We start from the raw sequence: 16,944 nt of genomic DNA on the forward strand, positions 1-16,944 counted from the left end.
GGTGAGTGAGTTTGTTTAGTTTTTTGTGCTTTTTTTTCTCTTTCAGGTTATTTAAAGTTATAGGTTCAGCTGGGTTTGTGTGTTTGGGCACTGTTTGAGCCTTTGTCCCTGGATCATCCTTGATCAGCCTCAATCAGCCTAATGATCACCCTCTCCATCGTGTGATTAACGAAGAGAAGGCCTAAAAATCCAGAGGCTAAGCAACCCAGGGGAGCTAGCGAACAGGGAAGTTTGAGAGGGATTTTGCAAGGGGAAGCCCCAATATAATCATTAGGGTTGGAAAGGGCCTCATTGCCAGTGCCAGCATTGCTCCTGCCTCCTCCACTTATATCCAGACAGAGAACCTAACCATGGATGCCTCTACCTAGATCCTGGTGTGGATTTGCAGAGACTGTGACCTGTATTTCCCACTCTCACAAAGCCAGGCGGGAGGACAGCCCACTGTGAAAGGTGCCTGCTGGTGGAATCTCTCAGGAAGCAGGTGGGAGTGCTACAGAAGAAGCTAGCTGGGCTGAGGAGCATCAGTGCCCATGAGGAATTCATTGAGAGTATTCATATAGAGATGTCTAAATCTGAGGAAGTTATCCAGCTACAGAAGTCTGCTGTCAGGCCACCATGGGAGGAGGATGTGATTCTGTCATAGGGAGGACACTGGCTGCTGGTTACTTCTGGCAGCAGGCAATGCTCCACCCCTACTCCCAATCCACCCACCAAAGTGATGAAGAACCGTTATGCTGCCCTGGCAATGAGCTGTGAGGAATAGCCCCCAAAGGTGGAGGAGGAGAAGCCATGTACTCCCAAGGCTGAGGGGATTGCAGCCACCACTACCAGGAGGAAATGTGGGGTAGTGGTGGTTGGTGACTCTCTTCTGAGGGGGACAGAGGCACCAATCTGTCAGCCTGACATGGCATCCTGGGAGGTATGTTGCCTGATGGGCGCCCATATCCAAGACATTACAGAAGGACTGCCGAGGATCATCCGGCCTTCTGACTACTACCCAATGGTACTCATCCATATGGGCACTAATAATACTGCAAGGTATGACCCTGAGCAGATCAGGTGTGACTACAGGGCTCTGGGAGTAAGGGTGAAGGAGTTGGAGGTACAGGTGGCATTCTCTTTGATCCTTCCAGTCAAGGATAGGGGCCTGGGAGAGACCAGCACATCCTGGAGATGAATTCCTGGCTGCGAGGATGGTGTCACCAGGAGGGCTTCAGCTTCCGTGGCCATGGGATGGAGTTCTGGGAGGAAGAACTGATAAGCAGAGATGGGTTTCATCTATCAAGGAAGGGGAAGAGTATATTGGGATACAAACTGGCTAACCTACTGAGGAGGGCTTTAAATAAATTCAATGGGGGCAGGTGACAAAAGCCTATAGGTAAGTCAAAAACACAGAGACCTGGGAGAAGGGTCGGAATCTGGGGGAAGCAGGGACCATTATAGCAGGGATAAGGGAGAGACAAGAGAGGACATTCGGGGAAAATCAAATCAGTATCTGAGATGTCTGTATACTAATGCAAGCAGTATGGGGAATAAGCAGGAAGAACTTGAAATGCAAGTTAACAAACACAACCATGATATAGTTGGCATCACAGAGATTTGGTGGGATAATACATATGACTGGAATATTGGCAAAGAAGGATACAGCTTGCTCTGGAGGAACAAGCAGGGGAGAAAGGGAGGTGTCTCCTTATATATTAAAAATGTATACTCTTGGACTGAGGTTGAGATTGAAATAGGAGACAGACTTCTTGAAAGTCTCTGGGTAAGGATAAAAGAGGTAAAAACAAGGGTGATGTCATGGTAGGTGTCTATTACAGACCACCTAACCAAGAAGAAGAGGTGGATGAGGCTTTTAAAAAAAATCATTCAAAGCACAGGACTTTGAACTATCAACTATCCAGACATCTGTTGGCAAAATAATACAGAAGGGCGCAGATTATCCAAGAAGTTCTTGGAATATATTGAGGAAAAAAATTCATTTCAGAAGGTGGAGAAAGCTAGTAGGGGAGAGGCTGTCATAGATTTGATTTTGCAAAATAGGGAGGAACTGGTTGAGAATTTGAAAGTGGAAAGCAGCTTGGGTGAGAGTGATCATGAAATGGTAGAGTTCATGATTCAAAGGAATGATGGGAGGGAAAACAGCACAATACAGACAATGGGTTTCAAGAAGGGAGACTTAAGCAAATTCAAAGAGTTGGTAGGTAAGATCCAACGGGACGCAAGCCTAATGGGAAAAACAGTTCAAGAGAGCTGACAGATTTTCAAAGAGACATAATTAAGGGTACAAGAGCAAACTATCCCACTGTGACATTCTGTACCTTGGGGGAGCGCCCTGTTACCACCATATTCCTCATTTATATATGATTGTGATCTTGCATGTAAAGCAGGCCATGTGAGGTATCAGGGGAAAGGTTATGATCGCTTAAATCATTTTTCTATCCATATATGTATTATTAATACATATTAAGTTATGAGAATTGTGTTATATGGTTGTCACTAAAACATGTTGTAAGTTGGGGAGTCAGCCAGATATTAGCCCCCCAGAGACAACAGCAAGGAAAGTAACCAACACCCAAGTGGGGTATCAAACAACCCATCAACAGCCATTGTCTAGCAAGGAAGCTACAATTCAATGACTCACCTGCATGAGACCAAACCAGGGGAATTGCTCAACCTTGTCTGGGGACTCAGTAATGCCTTGACTTGTGTGTTCAACAAGCACATGAGATTGAGGGTATAAAACAGAACACAGCAGGCCCATGCTTCCCTTTCTCCTGCCCACACCCATGCTGCAAGCAAGGACACTGAGGGAGAAGAGATTGGCCCAGATTTCATGGGTGAAATCTGTGTACTGTGAATTGCAATATCCAGTGAGATGAGAAAAACTGCTTAATCAAGATGTTGCCCAGTCTAATAGGGTTAAGAGTTTAGACTACATGCTTATATATTTTATTTTATTTTGGTAACTAACTCTCCGACTTTTTACCTATCACTTAAAATCTATCTTTTGTAGTCAATACATTTGTTTAACTGTTTATTTTTACCAGTGAGTTTGCTCATCTTGAGCAGTGCAAGAAGGTATATTCCAGAGGTACAGTGCTAGAAGCAGGGGGGATTTGGCTCTAGTGCCTTTATCTATGTGATTCATGAGTGGCTCTGGGAGCAATCATGCAATCTAGCTGGCTGTGGGGTCTCCACATGCGGTTGTGCTGAGTGATAACAGCACCTGGAGATGTTTGCTGTTGGCCACTAGCAAGGCATTGAGACAGACAATCCAGGCTGGAGAGAGTTAAGGGGGTACAGAGGACCCACAGTCCCAGGCTGTACCGTGGAGATCCCGTCATATCCACTGCATAGGAAAGATAGGAAGTATGGCAAGAGACAACCCTGGCTTAATCAGGAAATCTTCAAGGACCTGAAACTCAAAAAAGAGTCCTACAAAAAGTGGAAACGAGGTCAATTTACAAAGGATGAATAGAAACAAATAACACAAGTGTGTAAGGACAAAATTAGAAAGGCCAAGGCACAAAAAGAAATCAAACTAGCTAGAGTTTTTTTCAGTTTTCACCAAAAAGGTTAGTACCATTTGGACATTAACATTGTGAATGCCAGTGAAAATGAGGTAGGATCAGAGGCTAAAATAGGGAAAGAACAAGTTTAAAAATTACGTAGACAAGTTAGATGTCTTCAAGTCACCAGGATCTGATGAAATACGTCCTTGAATACTTAAGGTATTGGGGTAAGTGACTGTCTGCAGTGTTTGTGTTTGGGGGTTACTTGCTGTGTGCTGAGCTTGTGTTTGTCAGTCTGTTTGGTTTGTTTGTTTGAAGGACCGTGTGCTGTAGCTGGCAGTTGGAGGTGGAGCTACTAGGAAGGTTTGAAAGCTAGAAACCTCTGGTAATTGGCTGAGCCTTAACCAGTGGGCGGGGCATTCACTCAGGCCAGGGCTTTATAAAAGCTGCGCACAAGCGACCAGGGAGCTTAGCAAACAGGAGTTGCTAACAGGGAGTTTTGCAAGGGAGTTTGGAAGGGGAGTAGGAAGGGAGGGGGGGTCCCTTGTCGGTCTCATCTGTGACCCATTGGTCCCCTGAACCTATAAACCGAGCCACATCCAAAACCTTTCTTTCTGTTTACAGCAGAGAGGAGCGGACAGGGAGCTGTAGACGGGAATTTGAGAGAGTTTGACAGAGGGAGGCTTACAATGGTGAGGAGGACCGGCAACACCTGTGCCAGCACTGCTTCTGTCCCCTCCACTTGCACCTGTAGCCAGACAGAGCACCAAAGCATGGATGCTTTTACCCAGATTCTGGTGTGGGCTTGCAAAGACTGTAATCTGCAATTTCCACTTACTGATATCCAGGCTGGGGGTGGCATCCAATGTGAAGGGGGCCTACTGGTGGAATCTCTCAGGCAGCAGGTGGGAGAGCTACAGGAGGAGGTGGCTAGGCTGAGGAACATCCGTATCCATGAGCAATTCCTGGACAGTATCCATGTGGAGACAGCTGACGTAGCTGTCCCAGTTGACAGGACTACCGACACACCAGTGGAGGAGGAGATGCCTCAGGGTGTGTCTGACACACCAGTGGAGGAGGAGGCTTAGGGTGGACACAGCCAGCTGGTTACTTCTAGCAGCAGGCAGTGCTCCACCACTGCTGCAAACCCTCCTGCTGTGGTAAAAGATAACCGTTATGTTCTTCTAGATACAGGAGAGAAGGAATCACCCCCAACAGTTAAGGAGGTGAAGCCTCGTACCGCTAAGGCTGGGAAGTCTGCTGCCACCACTCGTAAGAAACGTAGTGGTGGTGGTGGTTGGAGACTCTCTGCTGAGGGGGACGGAGACACCCATCTGTCGCCCTGACCGTTCATCCCGGGAGGTATGCTGCCTGCCAGGGGCCCGTATCCGAGATGTTACAGAAGCATTGTCGAGGATTATCCGGCCTTCTGACTACTACCCCATGCTACTCATCCATGTGGGCACAAATGATACTGCGAGGTCTGACACTGAGCAGATCAAGAGTGACTACAGGGCTCTGGGAGTACGGGTTAAGGAGTTTGGAGCGCAGGTGGTATTCTCTTCGATTCTTCCTGTTGAAGGTTGGGGTCCGGGCAGAGACAGATGCATCGTGGAGGTGAATGCCTGGCTGCGAAGATGGTGTCGCCAGGAGGGCTTTGGCTTCCTCGACCACGGGATGCTATTCGAGGAAGGACTGCTAGGAACAGATGGCGTTCACCTTTCGAAGAGGGGAAAGGCCTTATTTGCGCACAGACTGGCTAACCTAGTAAGGAGGGCTTTAAACTAGGTTCGACGGGGACAGGTGAGCAAAGCCCACAGGTAAGTGGGGAACAAGACCTGCGAGATGGGTTGGAAACAGGAGGGAGCACGGGCTATAATGGCAGAGAGGAAGGAGGGTCAGGGCAAAGCTGGGAGGCAAGATCAAACCAGTATCTTAGATGCCTATATACAAATGCAAGAAGTATGGGTAATAAGCAGGAGGAACTGGAAGTGCTAATAAATAAATACAACTATGACATTATTGGCATTACTGAAACTTGGTGGGATAATACACACGACTGGAATGTTGGAGTGGATGGGTGTAGTTTGCTCAGGAAGGATAGACAGGGGAAAAAGGGAGGAGGTGTTGCCTTATATATTAAAAATGTACACACTTGGACTGAGGTGGAGATGGATGTAGGAGACGGAAGTGTTGAGTCTCTCTGGGTTAGGCTAAAAGGGGTAAAAAACACGGGTGATGTCGTGCTGGGAATCTACTACAGGCCACCTAATCAGGTGGAAGAGGTGGATGAGGCTTTTTTCAAACAACTAACAAAATCATCCAAAGCCCAAGATTTGGTGGTGATGGGGGACTTCAACTATCCAGATATATGTTGGAAAAATAACACCGCGGGGCACAGACTATCCAATAAGTTCCTGGACTGCATTGCAGACAACTTTTTATTTCAGAAAGTTGAAAAAGCTACTAGGGGGGAAGCTGTTCTAGACTTGATTTTAACAAATAGGGAGGAACTTGTTGAGAATTTGAAAGTAGAAGGAAGCTTGGGTGAAAGTGATCATGAAATCATAGAATTTGCAATTCTAAGGAAAGGTAGAAGGGAGTACAGCAGAATAGAGACAATGGATTTCAGGAAGGCGGATTTTGGTAAGCTCAGAGAGCTGATAGGTAAGGTCCCATGGGAATTAAGACTGAGGGGAAAAACAACTGAGGAAAGTTGGCAGTTTTTCAAAGGGACGCTATTAAGGGCCCAAAAGCAAGTTATTCCGATGGTTAGGAAAGATAGAAAATGTGGCAAAAGACCACCTTGGCTTACCCTTGAGATCTTGCGTGACCTACAAAATAAAAAGGCGTCATATAAAAAATGGAAACTAGGTCAGATCATGAAGGATGAATATAGGCAAATAACACAGGAATGCAGAGGCAAGATTGGAAAAGCAAAGGCACAGAATGAACTCAAACTAGCTATGGGAATAAAGGGAAACAAGAAGACTTTTTATCAATACATTAGAAGCAAGAGGAAGACTAAGGACAGGGTAGGCCCACTGCTCAATGAGGAAGGGGAACAGTAACGGGAGACTTGGAAATGGCAGAGATGCTTAATGACTTCTTTGTTTCGGTCTTCACTGAGAAGTCTGAAGGAATGTCTAGTATAGTGAATGCTTACGGGAAGAGGGTAGGTTTAGAAGATAAAATAAAAAAAGAGCAAGTAAAAAATCACTTAGAAAAGTTAGATGCCTGCAAGTCACCAGGGCCTGATGAAATGCATCCTAGAATACTCAAGGAGTTAATAGAAGAGGTATCTGAGCCTCTAGCTATTATCTTTGGGAAATCATGGGAGACGGGGGAGATTCCAGAAGACTGGAAGGGGGCAAATATAGTGCCCATCTATAAAAAGGGAAATAAAAACAACCCAGGAAACTACAGACCAGTTAGTTTAACTTCTGTGCCAGGGAAGATAATGGAGCAGGTAATCAAAGAAATCATCTGCAAACACTTGAAAGGTGGTAAGGTGATAGGAAATAGCCAGCATGGATTTGTAAAGAACAAATCGTGTCAAACTAATCTGATAGCGTTCTTTGATAGGATAACGAGCCTTGTGGATAAGGGAGAAGCGGTGGATGTGATATACCTAGACTTTAGTAAGGCATTTGATACGGTCTCGCATGATATTCTTATAGATAAATTAGGAAAGTACAATTTAGATGGGGCTACTATAAGGTGGGTGCATAATTGGCTGGATAACCGTACTCAGAGAGTAGTTGTTAATGGCTCCCAATCCTGCTGGAAAGGTATAACAAGTGGGGTTCCGCAGGGGTCTGTTTTGGGACCGGCTCTGTTCAATATCTTCATCAACGATTTAGATGTTGGCATAGAAAGTACGCTTATTAAGTTTGCGGACGATACCAAACTGGGAGGGATTGCAACTGCTTTAGAGGACAGGGTCAAAATTCAAAATGATCTAGACAAATTGGAGAAATGGTCTGAGGTAAACAGGATGAAGTTCAATAAAGATAAATGCAAAGTGCTCCACTTAGGAAGGAACAATCAGTTTCACACATACAGAATGGGAAGAGACTGTCTAGGAAGGAGTATGGCAGAGAGAGATCTAGGGGTCATAGTGGACCACAAGCTTAATATGAGTCGACAGTGTGATACTGTTGCAAAAAAAGCAAACATGATTCTGGGATGCATTAACAGGTGTGTTGTAAACAAGACACGAGAAGTCATTCTTCCGCTTTACTCTGCGCTGGTTAGGCCTCAACTGGAGTATTGTGTCCAGTTCTGGGCACCGCATTTCAAGAAAGATGTGGAAAAATTGGAGAGGGTCCAGACAAGAGCAACAAGAATGATTAAAGGTCTTGAGAACATGACCTATGAAGGAAGGCTGAAGGAATTGGGTTTGTTTAGTTTGGAAAAGAGAAGACTGAGAGGGGACATGATAGCAGTTTTCAGGTATCTAAAAGGGTGTCATCAGGAGGAGGGAGAAAACTTATTCACCTTAGCCTCCAATGATAGAACAAGAAGCAATGGGCTTAAACTGCAGCAAGGGAGATTTAGGCTGGACATTAGGAAAAAGTTCCTAACTGTCAGGGTAGTTAAACACTGGAATAGATTGCCTAGGGAAGTTGTGGAATCTCCATCTTTGGAGATATTTAAGAGTAGGTTAGATAAATGTCTATTAGGGATGGTCTAGACAGTATTTGGTCCTGCCATGAGGGCAGAGGACTGGACTCGATGACCTCTCGAGGTCCCTTCCAGTCCTAGAGTCTATGTGTCTATAAGAGGCTGACTGAGGAAATATTTGAGGCATTGGCAATTATCTTTGAAAAGTCATGGAAGACTGGAGAGATTTAGGACAACGTGGTGGGGTGTCTACCTCACACTGACATAAAAGGGAATAAAGCAGCCTCAGGGAGTCTGCACAGGAGACAGCCAATTAGGAAAGAGCTTGTAAAGACAGCCAATCAGGGCCAGGCTGGGCCATATGAGAAGGGCTGCTTACCAGAACAGCTTCAGTCACTCTCTGGAGTTTGAGGAAGGAGGACTGGCTGCCCTGAAGGAGGGAGAAGAGATAGCATTATGGTCAGAGCAGTGCTAGGCACATCAGGGGAGCATGAGTGAGCTCCTGGCAGACTGCTGCCCGACTGAAACCGAGATATAAGGGTGGAGAAGGTGCTGGGGGTGCAGGGAAGTGGCCCAGGGAAATAGATTGTGGGGGTTGGAGGTGATGCAGCGCATGACTGCTGGCTAGAGGGTCGCTGGGCCGAGACCTGGAGTAGCAGGCTTCCCCTCTCCCCCGCCCCTTTGGCCCCACTTGCCACTGAGAGTAGTCGCTAGAGTCTGGGCTGCCGTTTGCCACTGACGCAGGTGGCTAGACCCTGGACTGCAGCCTGCCACTGAGAACTGAAGGGGGCACAGCAGGAGGGCTGTGTCCAGAAGAGGACACTACAGTCCTCAGAGTGACACAGGTCCTGACGGTGGTGAGATGCCACTAGATGAGGGTGCACTGGCAAACCAGAGCTAATTCCCAGGATGGCCACCAGGAGGCACCGCAGTGGTGAGTACCACCCCATTACAGGCAAATATAGTGCCAATCTATAAAATGGGAAATAAAGACAACCAGGGGAATTACAGACCAATCAGCTTACCTTCAGTACCACAAGGATCATTTCTGCTTAGGAGGATAGGATTTAAATTCATAATGATCTGGACAAACTGGAGAAATGGTCTGAAGTAAATAGGATGAAATTCAATCAGGACAAATGCAAAGTAATCCACTTAGGAAGGGACACATACAAAATGGGAAATAACTGTCAAGGAGGGAGTGTTGTGGAAAGGGATCTGAGGGGTCATAGTGGATCACAAGCTAAATATGAGAGAACAATGTAACACTATTGCAAAAAAAACAAACATCATTCTAGGATGTATTAGCAGGAGTGTTGAAAGCAATGAGAAATAATTCTTCCACTCTACTGTGCTGATTAGGCCTCAGCTGGAATCTTATGTCCAGTTGTGGGTGTGGACAAACTAGAGAAAGTGGACAAAAAGATGTAGACAAACTAGAGAGAGTCCCCAAAAGAGCAACAAAAAAACAATAAAAGGTCAAGAAAACATAACATATGAGGGAAGATTGAAAAAAGGGAGTTTGTTTAGTCTGGAGAAGAGAAAACTGAGAGGGGACAGTTTTCAAGTACATAAAAGGTTGTTACAAGGAGGAGGGAGAAAATTTGTTCTCCTTAACTTCTGAGGATAGGACAAGAAGCAATGGGCTTAAATTGCCGCAAAGGTGGTTTAGGTTGGACATTAGGAAAAACTCAATTGCCAGAGTGGTTAAGCACTGGAATAAATTTCCTAGGGAAGTTGGAGATTTTTAAGAGCAGGCTGGACAAATACCTCTTAGAGACGGTCTAGATAATATTAGTCCTGCCTGGAGTGCAGGTGGCTTGACTAGATGGCCTCTTGAGGTCCCTTCGAGTCCTTCGATTCTATGATTCATGGCTCCAGTATCCTTTCATCAAATCAGCAGATTATTACATGTTTTTTTAAAAACATCCGGTCTAGTGGCTTGATTGTGATATCACTTATCTGCTCTTTTTGGCCTACTTTCCATAATTAAAAATAATATTAACATATGGCCCTTTATTGTTTATAATTCACAAGTTGTGTTTCTTGCCTAGAATGTAGAGGACATTTAAGTACACAAGTGATAACCATCTATGAGGAAAAAGAAAAAAAATGGGGGGAGGAAACAGAATTTTTCTTCTTATGTGTTCTTTACCTACACGTACAGCTGGTCAAAAATTTTCAGACAAAGTTTTTTCATCAAAATCAATATTTTCTATCAGAAAATGTTGATTTCTATGAATTTTTTCAATTTTCCAAATGCATATTTCCAAGCTAATATAAATATTTCCTTTCAAAATATTGATTTGATCTGAAACATTCCAATGATGTGCACATGGAAACAATGAGACACAGATATCCTAATATGGTTAAATGCAAAGGCTGCAACTTTACTTAAAACTACAACTGGAGTGACAACCCAAAAACCCAACTGGAGTGACAACCCAAAAATATTCAGCAGGGTTGTTCCAGTGCTGATCTCAAGGGGCACTAATGGCCCTCATGTACTACAATCCTGAGATTGAATGTGAAGGCCATGCCCCCTTTATATTCTTAGGACTGGCTCACGGCCTCAACTGGAAGCCAATCTTGACCCATCCATTCCTCCACACCAGAAATAGGAGAGATAAGACAAAGGGAGTCACAAGTTGCATGCTACGTGGAGGCAAACCCAATGTGCAAAATCATGCCCAGAACCAATACCCAAGCACATTACTGAGTTACAGAGACCTCAGTCACACCTTTTCTAACCAAACCGCCACATGCATCTGCCAAAGTTGTGACAATTATAACTTCAATGCCATAAACATGCTGGATGGAGGGTAAAAAAATCCACACGAAAGTTTGCCAGTTTTGCCATATGGGAAAAATCCTTTCCAGAACATAAAACTGGTGACCAGCCAAGCCCCCAAAATCAACAGAGATCCAGAAAGGGTGGGGCTGAAACAGGAAGTTCATAATGAGCAAACAGTATCAACTCACCCCACCTCCCTGCACACTTCAGGGAGCCACTAAGTGGGAGCCAATCACATGGATGAAGTACCATCTCCACCACCCAGTGTATATTTTGAAACTACATATTTTGTTTCTAATTGACATTTTGTTGTAATTGAAAATGTCAGCAATCAGAAGAACAAGCTGTTTCCTATGCAACTTGGAACATGCATTATCACTTGTGCTTTTCTAATTCCAGCCAAAACCATCTCATTTTGAAAATCACTACGTTTGGAAGAAGGGTAGACAACCCGGCAGCAAAATTCAGTCAAGAACAGTAGCGGGCATAGGAATGAGCCATAGCTATTGATCTAACTGACCTAGTAGACTTCTCCTTCCCAAAGCAATTAAATCCCCAAATGAATAATCAAAGTAGGTGAAAAGCTCACTCTACAACACATGGCCAATGCAACAATTGACAAAAACTTAACAACTCAGTAACAATTTCCAACTTTGAGCAATATCCAAGGCACTCAATATCATGCTGATGTTTTCTCTGCCTATTACTCCCCTTTTTACACCAAACCTGGCCCTAGGGCTTTCCCTGTTACCCCCTTTGACCTGAGAGCTAGTCAAAATTCAGGTCTCCAAACTGGGAAGTTCCAGTTTGAAGTAAAAATTTATGGTGACAGGTATCTTCTTGATGCAATCTTCTTCATTTCAAGGAATGTACAACGTCCTGACTCCAAACACAGAATGAACCAAGAATAAGAGGAACAGTTTCTTAACTTGCAGCCCTCAAGCCTCTTTACCCAGTACCAGACCTAAAGCTCTCTCTTAACTTTTTCCTGGATCACACTGTGCTTACAGGCTCCTGTACTTTCCTGCCCCACTCCCTCTCTCTGTTCTTGTCTGTTCTCTGTTCCTGTCTATTCTCTCTGACACCCCCATCCACCTGGACACAATACCCAGTCAACCTGTCTGCCCACCTGGTGCTAGTTTCTGGACAGACTCTATTAGACTTTGTTTTGGATGTGACTCCTTAATAGTCTCTTACAACTGTCTTAAATGGATTCATTTACATATAAGTTTGAGTGAGGTTTTAATTCAATCCATAACAAGATCATACTCGGGTCATAACACTCTGTACAGGAAGGAAAGATAGGAGAGCCCTGTGATGCTGTCACAGTAAGTGTTCTCATTAACTCATCTTCCTAACCCTAATCAAGTACTTGTGTATGACTATTGATTTTGGAGTTCTTTAGGCAAACAATTAAGCATCCAACATACTTCCTTTCTATGCAAAAAAATAAAAAGAACTATTCATGCGGAACTTGCACAAAGAGGAAATAAAATGTTCAAACTCCAATTTAAATGCAGTGCACATTTCAATTCAATTCAAAGTCAAGTGTTTCCATATTTAGGGCCTGGTTCACTTCTCACAGACACAGGTATAAATTATGAGTAACTCCTTTCAAAACAATGAATTTATCCCAGTGTGAAACTGGTAGAAGTGAGAGTAGAATCAAGCTGCCAATGTGAAAAATGCCTTTCACATTCCTTCCAAGTAGGTTGCATACTGCATGCAATAAAAACAAATCCAGATGTCACACAACAAACAGCATGGTATATACTACTGGCATTAATGTTTAGATATCAATATATTATGTAGTAGGCTAAATTAATGTAGAAAATGAGGTATGAGAATGAGTTTTAGTTCCAGGTTTTAAGAACTAAATACATGTTTGTGTATACACAGATTCTACTGTAGTTACTCTCTGCCCTAGAGTAACTTGTTCTCATTCACAATAAGGACTGGTCTGCACTACAGATTTAGATCAATGTAACTCTGTAATTGTCTACACTGAAATGTAGCTCCCTTCGGTGCTCTATGTAGGTTCCATCAACTTCCACCTCTCCGAGAGGTGTAGCACTTAGGTCGATTTAGTTAGGTTGACACTTTGGCCTGGTCTACACTAGGGAGCAGGGTCGATGTAAGATACGCAACTTCAGCTACATGAATAGCATAGCTGAAGTCAAAGTATCTTATTTCGACTTACCTCCCATCCTCACGGCACGGGATCAATGGCCGCGGTTTCCCCTGTTGACTCCGCAACCGCCGCTTGCTCTGGTGGAGTTCCAGAGTCTACAGGAGCACGTTTGGGGATCGATATATCGTGTCTAGATGAGACGCGATATATCGATCCCCGATAAATTGATCGCTACCCGCCAATCCGGTGGGTAGCGTAGACATATCCAGTGTCAGTGTAGATACTGCATTGGTTATATCAACTGTTGCTGCCTTCAGAAGCCATCCCACAATGAACCACACTGACAGTTAAATTGGTGCAAGTCCTCCTAGTCAGGACCTGCACCGATGACACATGGAGCATAGTGTGGATGAGCAAAAGCGATTTAATTACTGCAGTGGCTGTACATTGACATAACTTAGGGAAACTTATTTTTGTAGTGTAGACTGTAGTACAAAGGGGCCTTAAATGGATGTAAACCTTTACGCCCACACTAAGGTTTCTCTAAATAGCTAAAATGATATAACAGGGCCTTAGTGTCAATGAGAATGTGGCCTTTTGTCCCTAAACATAGTCCTTATGGAAACAAAACATGGCACCATCTTACCTCTAATATTGCCTTAGATCAGTTAAATAAAGGAATTCATTTTTTGCTAATATTTTCTTTTCAATTAATTTTCTGATTAATTGGCATCACACATTCAAATGAATGAACATCTCGAATACATTTGCAAGAATACCAACCCCAATATGAACCACAAGGCAAAGCAAAACTTAAATGTTTTATGGCAGATAGAGCATTTTTTTTAAAAGGACACTGGATTTCCAGCTGTGCTCTATAATACATTTGTATTCCACTAAACGATACCTACTTTTCAACCTATGAGCATTAGGCTCTTCACCCAAATATTTTGCTGGGAGATTCAGTTTAATGTCATGTAGTGAAAGGTTTTTTACAAAAAAAGACAAGCTGTTCCATATTCCCAAATGGCTTTGCCGTCAGCACAAGCATAGTTTCATTGTATTCAATACTGAAAGAACCAAGTAACAGCTGTTTCAAAATACCATGTGTTCGTCTTCAAAGATGATAACCAGGCATTTTGGTATGGGGCAATGTGGCTGCAGCAGAACAAAATGTTTGGGAACATATTTAATCAAATTACAAATGTGTTTCAAAGTAAATTTGATCAGAGTCTTACTTACGTTTGGCTTTAGTTTACATTAGTGTAATCTCTCATTCTCTCAGCCTTTTATGAAATAGATTACAGACCAAAAGAATCATACCTGAAAAGGCTTAGCACTTGTAATGTTGAGTGTTTGCCGTATCCATCTGTCGCCTTGATTTCCAAACTTCTTCCACAGCAGATGACCCTTTGAGTTGCTCAAAATTCTCCAGAAGACTGACAGCTCATAAATGTGTTTTCCAAACATATGATAATGAAAGCGGAAAATACAGCTTTTATTGCCATGAGTGGAAGTGCCATTAAAAATCGGACTCAGCAAAGCTGCTCTATTTTGGAAGACTTGCGGTTCTGAGGATTCTATGTATAGATAATGCCCCTTGACTGTACCCAAAGTATGATCCTTTTTTGGTCCTGTGGCAAATGTGGAAGTTGAGCCCTGGTTTCTGGTCCAGTCAAAGTCGTCATCCATGTCCTGGTTCCAGTTGCATAGCCCATTTTCAAAATTACACTGTAGCTCAGGTTCTGAAATATGTAAATACAAACCTTGTCAAATGAAAGCAATATGCTACATCAAACAATGTGATCTACTAGAATTTGCTTTTTCTCCTCAGAGTTAACCTCAATGTAATTAATTATGTTTAAACCAGTCTGAACAAGAAACAAGGACTAGATGCTTTCCTCACATATATGTGGCAATATACACATACTCAATGGGAGTTATGCTAAAGTATCATGGCAAATTCTGGCCCTAAATTGAAACTTGATTGGACAAACCACTAGAAAAAATATACTGTAAAAAGTGGTTCTCAACATTTCCAGACTACTGTACCCCTCTTAGGAGTCTGAAGCCAGAGTCCTGCCACCTGAAGAGTAAGCCCAAGCCCCACTGCACAGGGCTGAAGCATGTAACTTAGCTTCATGGGGCCCTTGTGGCATGGGGGCCCAGGCAGTTGCCCTGCTTGACATCCCTTAACACCAGTACTGCACTGCAATTAGGTTTTAAACTCTTACTGTCCTTCAGTACTCAAACTAATTTTGGGGGAGGGATAGCTCAATGGTTTTGAGCATTGGCCTGCTAAACCCAAGGTTGTGAGTTCAATCCTTGAGGGGGCCACTTAGAGATCTGGGGCAAAAATCAGTACTTGGTCCTGCTAGTGAAGGCAGGGGGCTAGACTCAATGACCCTTCAGGGTCCCTTCCAGTTCTCAAAGATAGGAGCTCTCTATTATTTAATTTTTTAATTTAATTAGATATAGGCCAAGAAGCCAATGTTTGGATCCAGATTCAGGTAAGTTTCAGGCTAGAATTCAGGGTTAGGGGCCAAATTGAATGAAGGTTCAAGTTTGGTTGCAATGGTGCCAAAATGTAATGAGCTTTTCTTGCAAGATTTCAGCCTCAAATGACAGAAATCTCCTGGTCGTATACATTCAGGGCTCTGTTTACCATTGTAAATGTTATATTAGTTCAACTTCTTACCCTGGGAATTCAGGGAAAAATAAATAAATAGAAAAGCAAAAGCAGTGGAAGTGTATGGGAACATGAGAGAAAGGAGGACACCTTTGTACAGAACCTACAGTGTGGATACAGAATCATAATCATCAATACACCATAGAGTGTGTACTCATGTTGAGAACAGCTCACGAAACCTTGTGCAACAGTAATAAACTTTATTAAAGGAAAAATGAAGTAATTAATTCTAATAACCCAGAAAGATTAAGGCCGCATATTAAAGGCTTCTCATCCTAGCCTCCATTCGTGCACACACCAGTTTACAACCTGCCCTCCAATTGTGTGCCCTCCTCTTAGCTCCTCCATCCTACTGCAGCTTCCTATTGCACCACCACCATGAAGCCTCTTTCTCTTGACTTGTGTACCAGATTAGATTTTCCCCAGGATCAGTCTCAGTGTCCAGCTGCTTTACATAGCCAATGCAAATTAACATTAGTATCAGGACTTAGGAAATCAGATAGGCAAAATTAAATCTGTTTAGTAATTTTAATTTTTTTACACTAAGTAATATATTAGCAAAAACATGATTGATGAGTCACAATTTTTTCCATTAGATGAAGGAATAATCTATTTTAAAATTAACACAAGTTTTGCATTAACACTGCACCTTTTCACCTCTGTACAGGATTAAATGCTACCTGACAAAAATAAGCTATTTGATTTAGGAAAGCAAGAAATGTTGCTGTTCAGGAATAAAGATGATAACAGAGTGAGCACGTACCAAAGAAAGCATGAGCCTCATTTGATGACTCTTCACTTGTAAATTATCTGGCCCAACTGTGACTTGAACTGGAGATGTATGGATCACAAAGTGATCATGGTAGCAAATGAGATAGAGGAGACTCTCCACAAGACATCATTTGTAGTAAGAGCGGCACCTTCCAAAAATTCAACCACTGGAAGCGTAAAACCATCACAAATCTCCCTGTGCGAAGAGTGCTTCCCTGCTACTGTAACTCACTTTGATCTGCATAATTTAGACACCTCAGGATGTGATAATGTATTTGCTATTTATTAATTTTGCTATATATTAATGTTCTTCTTGCCTTAAAATTTATGAGTGAATGCATGGAGGGAATGCCAACAGCAGTGGGGTTCTGAAACACTGAAAGGCGAATACCATGAATGTGAATATACAGCAGCTTTT

The 16,944-nt window shown here is 43.2% G+C and overlaps 1 protein-coding gene across 1 annotated transcript in view; it reads right to left on the reverse strand.

Annotated features, from left to right (window-relative positions):
• MALRD1 (MAM and LDL receptor class A domain containing 1) overlaps positions 1–16,944 on the reverse strand; it is a 438,556-nt gene that overhangs the window by 325,971 nt on the left and 95,641 nt on the right. Inside the window, 1 exon segment of the mRNA XM_030549280.1 lies at positions 14,390–14,811. Coding sequence (XP_030405140.1) covers positions 14,390–14,811 — 422 coding nt within the window.

Source organism: Gopherus evgoodei, chromosome 2 (genome assembly GCF_007399415.2).
Source record: "Gopherus evgoodei ecotype Sinaloan lineage chromosome 2, rGopEvg1_v1.p, whole genome shotgun sequence".
Classification (NCBI taxonomy): domain Eukaryota; kingdom Metazoa; phylum Chordata; order Testudines; family Testudinidae; genus Gopherus; species Gopherus evgoodei.